The sequence below is a fragment of the Xiphophorus maculatus genome, chromosome 13 (assembly GCF_002775205.1).
Source record: "Xiphophorus maculatus strain JP 163 A chromosome 13, X_maculatus-5.0-male, whole genome shotgun sequence".
Classification (NCBI taxonomy): domain Eukaryota; kingdom Metazoa; phylum Chordata; class Actinopteri; order Cyprinodontiformes; family Poeciliidae; genus Xiphophorus; species Xiphophorus maculatus.
The window spans coordinates 25,270,199-25,284,970 of NC_036455.1; the positions used below are offsets into that span (position 1 = coordinate 25,270,199).

The window sequence follows — 14,772 nt, forward strand, 5'->3', positions numbered from 1 at the left end:
TACCTACGATGAACAAATCTAAATAACTGTGGTTTGTTTTTACGTAAAGACTCTGTGGGTCCTAATAAGCCCCATAACTGAATATTGATTAAACTAACGGAGGTTTAGTAATTCGTGTTCAAATAATTGATCTGTTACTTGCTGACTGCATAAGCGATACGACTCCTTGAAATCCATGTAAGAGATTATTCTGGTCTTTGTAAAATGTTTTTGTGTGAACTTGTCAAATCTGAAGTGCATTTTATTTTGTTTTTATGCAGCATGTTTACTGTGTTGTTCTGCTTCGCTTGGCATATGTTACTGTTATCTCAAATAGTTTTGAATAAAGTTTATAAGAAAAAATATTCTCGAAGGTGAAGGCCAACAGAGCCAGTTTTCCAGTTCCACTTCCCACTTCTGAAGTCACATGGTCCCACCCACCGCTGTTATGTTTCACAGTAAGTTCCTTTGACACAACCTGACTCTGGGGGGCGCTAGTCCACTTGCATCCCTCTGTGGACTGAAGGATTTGGCTCACCAGTAGACGTTACAGCTTGTAACGTCTACTGGTGAGGATCGATACTTGCATCATAAATAATCACAGCAATACAGACTGAATGTTTGGCTTTCTCATCTCAATGTTATTTGACTTTGCGGTAAACAGTGATAGTCATCATCTGAGATCTTAAATTTTATATGTAGAGCTTAGATGTAGCCTTAAAAACTAAAAACTCACCTGGCTTCTTGTCTTCATAAACCATTGATTTTGTTCAGATATGTGGTAGAGTAAGTTAACAGTTGCTTTACATTCTTGTCTACACACACTTTGAAAGGGGAACTTTTTTTTTTTTTACAGAATCAGGATTTAAAGTAACATTGAGTTATTGCCCATAGACAAAACAGCTCTTGCAGATTTACCTTGTTAGATTTATGTAGTATTTTGGGACACAATTCACATGTCCAAGTCTGTGGGCTCTCTCAATTGTCCTCAACATTGTAAACATTAGCACGTTTTTATTTTTACAATATTTTTATTTTTACCCATGTAAAACGTACAGTACAGTGTAGTGATCATACTCCATCCTTAGGAGTTTTATACAGAACACTGAAGATGAGTTGTTAGTTTTCCAGTAAGACAAAACAAAACAAGCCACCAAGGTACTAAGCCATTGCCAACACACACCAAGAAGCACATTAGATTCACCGAGCAGCAAAGGCAGCCTTCAGTCCTCAAGTCCTGCACAAAATTTTCAGAAGGTGATAAAGTTACAGTCAGGAAACCAGTCAAGAGTTTCTGAAAGGAGGACCAGGCCAAAATTCACCTGATCAACCACATGAAACACTTAAGTGAGAATCCCATTTCATCTCTTCCATCCCCTCCTTAGCTCCAAACCCCAAGTTTCTACTGGTGAACCAGATGCTTTGGAGGAGTAGTGGGAGTGTTTAGAGCCCTGGAAAAGGTGGGCTTCTCAGAGGCTAAACAGGAGCTGTGTTTGCAAAATGCCAGTACTTTCTCAGATAAAATGTTTTAAATGTTACAATAACCACTGTCACAAATAAGATGTCCCAGATGATATTATGGCCCGTCTCAAATATTGTTAGTCCAATAACATGGCAAAGATCAAAGAACCTTTTCATTGTAAATATGGTGTGGAATAGTACAATATTGGTCTTCCTAATGGCCAATTTACCTATTTTACTCCATCCTATTTACCTTTTACTCCATCTTAGTCATTGTAGGGTGAGAGAATACTCCGAAGTTTCCCAGTCCATATAAGGTATGATTCCACAAGTTTACTAAACATTTATGTAATATATTATTTGGCTGTTTTGGTAAATATTATGCTCATCTTCAAACAAAGTAACCCTAATTTTTTTTTAAACAGCATTTTAATTTCTTTGTGAGAAAACTTACTCATTTGGCAAGGAATTTAATATTTCCCCACTGCAAGAATTTTGCTATCAAAGTATTGACAGCAATTCAACATCACCTTTGATTTTTCTTTGATATGCTCTGTTTATATCCTCCCAAGTACATCCAAGACAGGAATCGTGTTAATCAAGCAAGTTTATTCTTCCAGTCAGGAATCACACTAGAGTTTACTCTAGAACATGCAGAGCTGAACACATTTGGACCTGAAAATTTGTTTAATACAGCAGGTTACTGATGACCCACAGCTGTCGCAAAAAACAATAATAAATAGACCAACTCCTATGTTTGTCTAAAGACTGTCAAATAAGTTCTTTTTAAGTAATGTTAAGAACCAACCAGTCAACAGGAAGCTTCAAAGAATTGAACATTTATGAGTGCATTTTATTTATTTGTGTACTTTTAATGTAGGTAAAATGAAGCGAAGGAATACATCTTTTAACCCACAAACTGCTTTTACAGTTGAAGCACAAAATAATTTATATTGTAAAGATATGTGCATTGTTAAATGTATTTATTAAGATATCACTTTTATCGACAGCAGTGAAGGCTTGGAAACTGGGGCTGTCTTTGCCACAGCACTAATCCATATCAAAATTTTATTTCCACATAACTTCAACTCATATTTGGACTGCTGTTGTACCAGCTCATAGGCTGAATGCGGTGAAGATGCCATTTGTTAAATAATTAGCTAAAAATACTTCACACAAAATATGTGTTTTCTGATAGCTATTAGAAATTTGCCACCAAGTTGCTGTGCTCACTGAAACAATCCAGACAGAATGTGAGGACAGGTCCATCCCCATGGACTGCAGACAGATTAGGAAATATGAGATTATTTAGTAAATAAAACAGTGCTCTCCAAACATGTGACTTCTTCTAAGGCCAGAGCTTGATGTTCAGAAATCTGCTATTCTAAATTTCCATAACTTCTAGAGAGCCAATTGAAAGTCAGAAAGGTAAACAAAGACTCTAGCAGTGACGATTTTTGTTGTCATAAGAAAAAAAATTCTTTCCAAGCAGTGATAGGAACACAAAGCTGGTGGCAGCAATTTCAACCACAAAGTTCAAAATGTATCCATTTATATTTGATTACTTTTTCTTACCGATAATGCTAACTTGATGTTTTGATTACTTAAATGATAAAGAGCAACTTTTAAAAAGGGACAAAATAATCACTTTGAAGATATTTGCAAACAAAAGAGAACTCATCTAAAATGGGGAGGGTTTACTGAATAATATTCTTTTGGACGTCAGTTAGTGGAGAATATTCAACATTCTTTTATTACTCTACACTCATGGCAAGTAGAAAATTTGTTCTGAAGCTGCTTAGCTAATCTTTAACATGTAAACATTTATTCCTAAGCTTCAAATACAGAAATCTTTAAAATCTGATGCTTTTAATAGTTGTGAAAGAACGGCAGCTTTTCTGGTAGAACAATATTTGGCAGCAGAGTAGTAACTGACAACCCTGTGATGTCTGAACCCAAAAACTAAGGAAGGGTTTAAGTGGACAGCTGGACTGAAACAGATGACGCAGAGAGAAGCTATGACTGTTTATCTAACACAGAGGCAGCAAGAATCAAACATCTGTTTGTAGTTTCATTTTAAGCTGCAATATAGAGGTGAGGGTGAATGGACATGTTCAGGATCAAACATTCATTTCACTGACTTATTTTTCTAGTCAATTTTTGCTCTGTCGCAATGAGGAAAGGATGGGGGGGAGAAGGTTGAGAGCAGGTCTATGTTCTTGCACTCCCAGTGCCACTAGAGCCCCCGCTAGGAGGGACGTTACTCTGGGAAGGACGGGGGGCTGCGCCGGCATCACCTGGAACAGGAGAGGAGAGGAGGCCACAAAACAATTACAGGATCTGCTCCAGGAGTCATTTCATTTCCTTCCTTTCACTAACTAAACACCAGTATTTTTTTTTTCGTTTAGCTCTCGGTGAAGGCGGTGAAGGCGGTGAAGGCAGTGAAGGCAGTGAAGGCAGTGAAGGCAGTGAAGGCGGCCTTCACGTGGTGAAAAAGCCTCTCCAAAAAACAGAGGCGTTTTTGGAGCCAGAACAACTCGAACCAACATTTAGTTTTATAATCAAACATGGAGAACCAACCAACATTTAGTTATGTTTAGTTAGACATTTAGACATTTAATGTCAGAGCAAGACCTAAAGAAACTCCTGATGGTTTACTTAACAACCCAGAACAATAATCAAACATGGAGCTTTATACTGTATCTCTCTAATCCAGAACAAAATTAAGGTCCAGAGAAATCCCTATGAGTTCATAAATTATGGGCCACTTATTCTTATTAAACATGGGGAACCAATATTTAATCTTGTACTTTTTTTGTTAAAGTAAGTTAAGTAAAATGATAAGAATAATTACTCAAATAACTTGGCTTTATTTAAATATTTTTTATGAGAATATATTAAATCTACATCTTAAACTAAAAAGAAAAAAAATCTAGATTAAAAGATTTGCTGGTAGTTCCCTTTTTGCCATAACACCCAGCAGAGGATATTAGTGGAATTCAGAGATGTTTCGCAGAAAGACTCTGGTTGGGCTCTGGGAAGATCTGACCAAAAGATCGCTTCCCCTGCCAGTGGCTGGGGCCACCAGCTCAGAAACAGGATATGAGGTAGTGAAAGGAGAGCTGTGTCCTCCGCTGTGGGTGAACATGTCCTTTCCGAGAACAGACTGCCTTGAAACTCTCAGACACCACAGACTGGTCTCAGGGCGCTACAGAATGATCAGCATAATGAAAGGGCATGTTTACATATAAACTGTCATTGATCCAGAACATTCAGTGATTGATTCTTGGATCAGACACTTGGGATTATTGTAGTTTCACCTAAAGTACTGAATTATTTTACATCTGGACAGATGCCTTTAAAAAAATTGAACTAGGTCTAATTAGTTCACCTGTAAAGGTTATGGTGCATTATGAAATATTTTCAGAAAGTCAAGTATTCCTAATATTTTGTGGTACTTTACTTTGGGACCTGATTTGAATCTGAATATTTAAAGGCCTTTTAAAAGAAACCAATAACTCACCTTTTCAACTTTGTGACAATGAATGAGTCCATCGTGTCCAATGTAAAAAGTTGAAAATGCATCATATGACCTAGAAGAGATGATATTAAGAATGAGTGGGATTAGAAAGCCAACAATTCTTCAAACATTAAATCTGACCAGATGAGGTATTGAATTCAGTATGATATCAGAACGCTCCTAAGCATGTTATGTTCTGAGAAGAACTGCTATGTGAAGTTTGATGCCCCTTCAGAGTAAAAGACTACCATGGCTAAAGGAACTAGTTTGGTTTCTCAGGGTTTTCAACAGTGTAATACAAGCCTGGCAGGCCATCTGCACTGATACAGTTTATGGATGTGTTTTTAGATGGTGTGTTAGTGGACCAGTGGTTAAGGTTGTGGAGGAACTTTTTTTAAATATATTTGTATTATTATTATTATTTTTACTATTGCAGTGACACAATGCTTCAAACTGTATATCCATATCAAGTGCTTTGTCTACTTACAGTCAGACAAAGACAGAGCGCGGAGATCATAAAACTAAATGAAATCTCCCCGTTAGTTCCTCTGTATCCAGTTCAGTGGATTTAGCTCATCATACAGGGCCGGTCTAAGGTTGTATGAGGCCTTGAGCAGAATTTGACACTTTCTGCTAAGAACATCAGCACCACTAACGGCATTTCAACATAGATTTATTAAATTCTCTGAGAAAAGGGTAGCTTAATTAGCCAAGCTTAAAAACAATGAGTTATAATTGTAATTTATTAAGCTGTATTTGTGAACAAACAGAGCTCAAACTCCCAGATTAAACTCACAGCATCAGATTGTAGCTATGGTAACATAAACAATGAAGATAGTTCTTTGAACTTTTACAAAGTACATTTGTCAACTCCTTAAAATCTTAAATTAAAATCTTAAACAATTTGAAATCTTTTAATTTATCCAATTCACTCAAATTTAACAGCTTTGTCATTCTGAATAAACAAATGTTAAAAATTCAAAATCTGTGGTCTGTGTTAAAACATTAGCATTTATGGGGCCCCTGAAGGCCTGGGGGGCCTTAAGCAGCTGCTGACTCAATTTGGATTTAACAAAAGTGCCAATAATTTATATTTATTTTAATTGTATTGTTTTATTTGTTGTTTTTAAGACTCTATAGCTGTGGGTTTAAGTATTGTCAGCAATGTCTTTGAGTAACCCAGTAATGTTTTCCTGTCACTTTAACATCTTTTAATACAAAAATACAGTGGACCACCAGGCTTAGCAAGTTTTCTGGGGGAAACCCTGTAACACCTGGTTAGGGTATCAGAAATGCTTGTTCAGGTACATTACTGAATCTGCCGTCAAGGCATTAGGAATTTGCCAAAGGAAATTGATTCTGTAGGCAGTTTATCATTGCAAATGATAGTTGCCTACAATCTTAATGTGAAACATTTAAAAACCAGTTATGAAATTGTACTGGCTGATACTGCAGTAATAACCATGAGTCACCTAGTGTGCGCTCTTGTGACAACAACAATCCAACAATTGAAGGCTTTGCGAAGTAAAAGTAGTGAAATAGTATCTAGTGTGAATGAACTGTGTTACCTGTAGAGGTGGGATTTGTCTTTCCGGTAGAAGCGCAGCAGACCAGAATGAAAGGGAAGGCCCTTGATCCTCCAGCGAGCCTTGATGGTCCCATCCTCCATGTGCTTGGTGAGCTTCAGCACATCCAGCCGAGCCTCAGTGTAGTAGCACAGGGACAGGAAGCGCCACAGGGTCAGTGTGAGTCGGTACCCCATAAGACCTCTACAATCACAGAATGAGCAAAAATCTACTGCTGCTGTTGAGAGCATATTTCATTGAGAGTATCCCGCCTGAACATGCAGTCACCTGGTCTTCATGTTTAGCAAGCCATTGATAAATTCCACATCATTTGAGTACATGGTGTAGTCGTGGTTTGTCATAAAGAAATTTGGAAGCTGCAAAAAAAAAAAAAAAAAAAAAACACAATTAGAACACAATTCATAGCAATCTGACACAGTGTACCCGCAGCTTTCCCCATGGGACTGAAACTATAGGACAATTAAAATGTTGAAAATGACAAACTTCTAACCCAAGAGATACCAAATCTTCACTCTAGTAGACCATCTGTTCATTACATTGTAGCAGGTTAAAATGGCAATTCTGGGGCGTGCCGCGGTGGCGTAGTGGTTAGCGCGACCCGTATTTGGAGGCCTTGAGTCCTCGATGCGGCTGTCGCGGGTTCGACTCCCGGACCCGACGACATCTGCTGCATCATGTCTTCCCCCCTCTCCTTCCCCGTTTCCTGTCAGCCAACTATCATATAAGGGACACTAGAGCCCACAAAAGACCCCCTGGAGGGGTTAAAAAAAAAAAAAAAAAAAAAAAGGCAATTCTGAAAGTGATACATATGAGTATAAAGTTCAAGATGACCTGTGATTCACAAAACTTCAGAACCATTACCTACTACCTTGTCAGAGGGAGGGAAGGAGAGAGAGAGAGAGAGAGAAAGAAGATTCTTGACATTTGATTTTCATCAAGTCAATGTCAACAACACTGGAAGGGGGGAGCCGATGTGCTGTGTGGTACAGTGATCTGCAACTTTACAGCCCAAAGAGTCTTTTTTTTACTTTCATGACAGTCAATTAAAACTCATCTAGAGGCACAAATTTCACATGACTTTAAAAAAAACAAAACTTGTAATTTTAGATAAAAATATCTACTAAGGGAAATTTGTCATTATTTGTTGACTTTTTTCATATATTTAGGATTAAAAAAATAGATAAAATTTAGCAAAAATAGAAAGGATTCTGTGGGACGGAAAATGATGTAAAAATGCAAAAAAGCACAAATACCAACCCAGTGACAAGAAAATCGGATCTAAAAACAAAATATGATATCCCCAGTACTTTTAGTGTCATTCTTTGTGGAAATTCAATACAAGTATTACAGAAATAAACTGAAAAACTATCAAAAACATGCATTTTTAATTGTACGTAAATTTAAAAAAAAAATTGCTGGTTCTTTTTCATTTTAAATCAAGTTATTGAAAGTTGTTGAGGAAGGTCCAAACAGATGTGGCTCCCAGATCTAGTAGTTTGGAATTCAATTGAAAGATTATTCCTATTGATGTATGAAATCTCACAGATTATGCATCAATTGCATCCCTAAAATATAGTTTTACAAAACATAACAGCCCAACCTTCTAGAAATCTTTTTAACTTCAACTGAAAAACCTGAAGTTGATAGAGTACAATAGCTGCTTGAAACCTGAAAGTTACAGGACTGACTCCAGTTTCCCCCAGTCACATGCTGATGTTCCGCCGGGCAAGGCACTTAACCCCAGACTCCCAGCTGAGGAGCATGTTGGTGTGTAGATGGTGCAGGAGTATGTTTCTACTGGTGGGCGCCTACTGTTGATGTGAATACTGCGAATTACTGGATTGGATATTACAAGACCTTCATGTGTCACATTGTTTGCATTGAGTCAGGAAACAACACAATCACGCAAAGAATCAGCAAAAGGGATGCAATGTTTTACTGTTAATTGTAAACATTATGACAACTAGATCACAAGGTCCAAGAGAATCTCATTTCACAGTTTAGTAAAAAGTCTTAATTTAAATAAAAGAGTCTCAGTTTACATGGCAACGGGTTTGTGAGGAGTAAAGTCGAAACACTGAGCAATAAAAAAAGAAGAGTAGCTCTGAGTTGTTCTTCAGCTGTTTTTGCATTTTTGTGGTGCATTGCAGCAGCTGTAATTTAGGAGAGTTCAATAAACAAAAACTGGACTAACTACCTAGTTCACTTTGTAGAATGTCAGAATATGATAAAATATATCAAAATATTTAGCAAACTATGTCGCTCACAGCAGCAATTACTGGTATGTAAAATTAAATTAATTGTCCAATATTAAAAAAGGTTGGTTAGTCTTCACTTGCATCAAGAAACCAAACTTATATCCACCAACACACATTTTACTTTTTAATCTGCAATTTTTGCAGCTTTAATTTACTAAGCCATAATTGATAGAAAGGACGTTACAACCACTTTGTGATAAATTCATGCTCATTCTGTATGGTTGGTGGAAATAAATTAATGGATAGTAATGTCACTAGCTTTTAGCCGCTGTCCAACCCAGTAATCTGGAGCACGTTGATGGTGCTCACCATACTTGCAGGACTTGTTGTGGTTATTAACAAATCAATGAAAAGTGTAGGTTAGCTGTAACACATGGGTGCTTGGTAATCTCTATTTGTGCTCTGTTCCCGAAGTAAACATGGAATCTGCGCCTATGGTTGTGTGTGTAGTTGTGTGTTTATAAGATGCGAAAGATGGAAAGTTGGGACAGATGTTTAATAACTCACCTCTAGCCTGAGCCTTTCATACATCAGGCCCAGTTTCTCCTCTTCCTCACTGTCTCTGTCCCCCAGCACCTCTCCAGGGCCCAGCGGGTTGCACAGACACACAGAGGACAGTGGCAGCAGGAGCAGCTCCGTCATGTTCAGTCCATGGTTCTGGCAGGATTTCATCAATCCACCAACACCCAGGTGTGTGCTTGGACAACAAAAACAATAAAACTGGGAGCCATACATAAATGGCACCAGACAATCCTCTCTTTCCAGCAGGTTTGTGAAGCAGCTAAAGTCTCTCTGAATAACGTCTGTTCCTGCCATCTGGACATTGTCAATGCTGATGTCGTCCTCCCTGCTGCCGTCCACAGTGGTCAATTGAAAGGAAAACGCTGCATCTCTGCCGGGATTCTCCAAAGTAACCACATCTTCAGGCTGAATGTGACTGAAGGCAGGTAGTTTCAGCAGTGTGTGCAGACTGTTCAGTCTCTCCTGTGGCACAAGCACACACACGCTGTGAGACTCCTCCCAGTCCTCCTCGTAGCACCGGTCTCTCTGCTGGCTGGCGTGGTGCAGCGGGTGGTGAAGCGGGTGGTGCAGCAGCGGTTGCCTTGGCTTCTGATACCTCAGGCTGTTGGGGGGGGGCAGAGCCCAAGCTGCACTGCTTAGTGGACACGGCTGACACATCCACTGCCAGTGGAAGACCTACGATGGAGCATTGAACACTTAACACACCATTTATGCAAGGTTTCCTTTACACAAACTTTCATGTGCTGACAAACACCTGACATTTTGCTGGGCTAACTAAAGATAACAAATATTTTCTACAGACACACACTCTGTGGGCTTATGCTTTCTGCTCTTTATCATTCCACCACCAACTGTCCTCGTCTTCTCTCCTCTGACCTGAAGTTACAGCTCACACATCACTAGCGGTTAATTTGACAACCTCGGTGTCCTTTCCCACTCATCTAGGTTTCACCAACCTGCACCAGGTTCACTTTAAAGAAGTTCTTTAAAGCAAACTTCTTTAAGGTTTGCTTTAAAAAACTTCTCTTAAAGCCACAGACGGATGGACGGTCCCGCCGCCCGTCTATCCATCCGTCCTCATTACATCATGACCTCACTAGGGGTGCTCACCAGTTGAATGTTTGCAAATAATGGATGTGAGCTCACATTGGGAAGGATACTTTCCAATCAAAAGAGAGACAGTAAAAACTGTGTTTAAACTGTCCCTCCAGTTTATCCCAAAAAACCATAATCAACAGTTCACTTCATTTTTTTCTTTTTGAAATATTGCAAAATTGTGAGTTTATTGCCAAAAACATTGAGTTTAAGTGACTGATAACTAACACCTGGAGGTGGCAGTGTTTCTTCCACTACTCTACTGCCTCAGCCTAGTACTGATATACATTTTGAACATTTCCACTTATTTCTGAATATATTCACTCAGTTATGCAAAACATGAAGGGGTGCCAGTGATGGTGAGCAGGACTGCAGATGCCAAATGTATAGTGATCTTAGAATCCAACAGATTACCTGGCTGAGACTTCGGCTCCATCTTTGAACCGGCCTCCTTCTGCTCTGGCTGCAAAGACAACCCATCCAGAGGGCCACCCCTCCTCTGCTCACAGCCATCGAGTCAGGGGTCACCAGCTGAACATCACCAGAGCCCACTGCAAAGCAGGGGGCCCAAAGAGCTGCCAGCTGTCCTGAAGCTGAATCTAAGGGCAGAGAAGAGTCAGATTTCTACACCACTGTCTGCACTTTTCAGGGTTGTGTCTACTGCCAAACCACAGCAAGAGTACACAATTATATGATGGCAATGTTATCCTCATGATTATTTAAAAAAACCCTAACATTAGAAAAAGGATAAGGAATTGCTCTTTATCAAGTCTTCCTCAGTTTCTAACTTATGGTCAGAAAAAAATGTTCAGTGAAAAGACAAACAGTTCCTCTAACGTAAAGTTCCTTTAGCTTTAGTTCAAGATTGAGATCTCAGTCAACCTGTATGTCAATGTCAAATTTATTTATAAAGCACTTTTAAAATAGCTGAAGCGGCACCAATGTGCTGTACAGAAGTCAACAAATATACTGTTTCTAATAAAATAACTTACAATAATTACAATACATCACAAGTGGTATTGAATAAAAATTTGTGTAAAGATGCACCTTAAACCATTTTAGCCTTGAGCATACCTAATATAAGAAGGCAGATTATTCCATAGATTGGGATCCATAAAAGAAAAAATACAATCCTCTTTACTCTAGCAGGGGTGTCAAACTCCAGTCCTCAAGGGCCGCTGTCCTGCAACTTTTAGATGTGCCTCTGCTGCACCACAGCTGAATAGAATAATTAGGTCATTAGCAAGGCTCTGGAGAACTGATCTACACAGGAGGAGGTAATTAAGCCATTTCATTCCAGTGTTTTGTACCTATGGCACATCTAAAAACTGCAGGAGACCGGCCCTTGAGGGCTGGACTTTGACACCTGTGCTCTAGAGTCTGGACCAAGAGACATCTAGGAAATTTTTATTACTTGCCCTTAAAAATCTTATTGGGAGTATGCAGGTGTCAGAGTTTGTAAATAAGGAGGACCTAAGCAATTTAAAGTTTTAAAAACCTGCAGTAAAATTTTGAAATGAATTTGAGAGGGTACCAGAAGCCAATGTAGGGAAGCCAGGACTGGTGATATGTGAAAAAGCCTCCAACTGAAGACTGTTGCTGTATGACAGTTTCATGACGGTCATAACATAAAAAAACTCATGTTATAAAAAAAATAAACAATGTTGCCATGGCTACACATCATAGCAACTATATGAAAGTAAAAAACGAAAGAGCAAGAGTTCTTGCAATTATAAAACAAAATAGAATTGCTCAAAGAGCAAGACCTCAAGCAAAAAAACTGAAATCTACACAATGAACAAATCAGAGCTACAGCAACAAAGCCACAACTCTAAAGTAGGAAGAACATAATGGCAAAATCTAGAGTGGCCTAAGCCTAATCCTGCCAAACCTATGACCATTTTTGGGTTTAACTGTATATTGCTAAATATTGATTCATTCTAGATTCCAGCGTCCTAATTCTAAAACCTTTTCTCCCCCCGCCTCCCTATCTTTTGTTTTGAAATTTAGAACCTTAACAGCCTTAATTTAAATTTCAGATGTTTTACAAGAGCTTAATATTATTTATAAAAATGAATGCACATTATCTGTTAAACCTACTAACTCCTAAATGCAGTGTGATGAAGGAAAACAGCATATTGGTCACATATGAAGCGTTTAACACACCTACACATGGCAGCTGTTGGTGTATAAAAACCCAACATGGATTCAGGTTAAATAAGTAATAACTACGTATTTTCCTTAGTTGTGTATATCTGGTTGAATATTTGGAGAAACAAAAACTAATAACCATGCTGCTATGCAGAGTAGTCAACAGTGACAGTCAATGACGAACAGCGGCAGCTAGCTTCGTGCTAAGCTAAGGAAGCAGCTGAGTCTCCTCCAAGTCCGGCATACTGACCTCCTGCTCTGTTCCTTCCACGAACGGAAAGCTGCTCACATTCGCCTCGAGGGTTTTGTTTTTAACCACAGAATTACAGCAGCAGCAGGACGGATGAGACAGCAAGAGGCTACGTAATCCAGGTAACTTTAACAAATGTCACTCCCCCTGAGTATGTCCTTGCACTACGTAACGTAACGACGGTGCTTTCGCTGATGCAGGAAATTTGCAATTTTTTCTTCTTTCTCTTTAACCTCTTTGGAGTGACGTTCGGTGCTGCCACCAACAGGAGACTGAACTTACTGCAAATATCCAAGCCTCAAAGCACCGATAACAACATTAGAACTTCCTCTGCTGTTTTTTATTAGATGAGTGATCTCACTTTTCATTGCACATGCAGATTAGGTGGGTGTAGGAGGCGGAAGCAGCTTGAGCCCCTGCCCCTTTTATCCTTGATGCCCCTAGTGCCTTTTGTTTTTTTTTTCTTTTTTTCAAATTTTCTTTAATCTGTGTGTCAGGAGGCCTGCTTGTGTCCCTCAACAATAGTATTTACCTCGGATGAATAAAGAAACCAACAATAACTGTATTAAGAGACTAATATTTTCATTTAAGGTAGCAATAACGTCTTGTGTTATTGTGGGGCAATTTCAAGTTAGGTGGTCCATGAATGTTTGTGATATGGGTTAAGTCGTCAGCCTGAAAAAGTTGGAGAAATACCAGTCTACACCAGACAGGAAGTTGGCCATCTTGCATTGACGTTCAGATTCTTACCACATTTTGGCAGTTTACAGCCTCCACATGTGATCAAACTCCTCAAGGGCAGTGTTTCTCAATTATTTTCTGTCATGTCCCTCCTTGGGATCATGATTTTCTTCTACTATTGCGAATCTGATCATATTTAATGATTTATCTATACAAACCACTGTCTCCACTGTATGACCTGATTATCAAAACAGCTGTTCTATTGTTCCAAGTCTCAAAATTCCATCTCTATAACATCAACTGTCTCTGGTCCTCACTTACCCCCACCACCATTTATGCCATAGGTCTTGATCATATCCAGACTTGATTTTGGCAATGCACTGCTCTTTGGTTTACCACAAATTCCTTCATAGACTTTAACTGATTCAGAACCACTGAGTTAAAAATTCTCTTGTTAACATACAAAGTTCTACATAACCTAACCCTTCCTTATCTTACTAATCTCTTTCACCTTGCACCCTTTGCTTCTCTTTTGACTCTCTTCTTTCTAAGCCGTCTGTCCACCATATAACTCAGGTCTTTCAGCTATACTCTGCTCCCCAACTCTGGAATAAACTGAATCTCCGAAAAACATCATCTTTGCCCACTTTCAATTTCCTCCTCAAATCTCACTGGGACTATCAAACCCTACATTACCTTCCCACACATCACACCACTAACACTCATTTGTATTTCATGTTGTTCATGTTGTAGCAGTTTTTAACCTTTGCTCACAATGTGTTGTTTATATTGTCAACAACATAAAGGTGCTTATAAATAAGCACTTTACTTATATGGTGCTTATTTGTAAAGCACCTTATAAGTAAGGTGCTTTATTTATAGGCTGTCCAGCTCTTGGAAAGCTTGCAAAACCTTTCAGCTTTTATAAGCTGAAACGTGCTTATAAATAAAAAGTATAATTATCATTTAAATGGCCTCAGTCATGTAAGATACTATTAGCCTGCTGTCCCAGGCTCTTCAGGGGTCTGTTTGTTTGGGTGCACAAACCTTTTGCTAGTTGTAAATTGTATGTTTACTGCAGCTTCAGGTGCAACTGAAAACAGTTCTACACCAGGGAAGGCACTGATGTAAAAGTAACATGAAGCAGTTATTCAAGGTAAGGTCACATTTGTTTGTTGTGTGCTTAGTGATATACTGAACATGTGTTGTGAATTTATAAGGTTAGATTTGTGATGTTGTGTAACCAATCTGTTTAAAGCTGGAAGGATC

At 38.8% G+C, this 14,772-nt stretch overlaps 1 protein-coding gene across 1 annotated transcript; it reads right to left on the reverse strand.

Annotated features, from left to right (window-relative positions):
* Positions 1-2,029: 2,029 nt before the first annotated feature.
* On the reverse strand, positions 2,030-13,022 carry c13h6orf136 (chromosome 13 C6orf136 homolog). The gene is made up of 7 exons (XM_014470793.2): positions 12,823-13,022; positions 10,836-11,020; positions 9,312-10,001; positions 6,814-6,902; positions 6,529-6,729; positions 4,964-5,033; positions 2,030-3,737 (listed from the first exon to the last, which is right to left on the reverse strand). Exons 2-7 carry the CDS (start codon positions 10,932-10,934, stop codon positions 3,594-3,596), a joined length of 1,293 nt encoding a protein of 430 aa, XP_014326279.2. The 5' UTR covers positions 10,935-11,020; positions 12,823-13,022; the 3' UTR covers positions 2,030-3,593.
* Between the last annotated feature and the right edge of the window lie 1,750 nt (positions 13,023-14,772).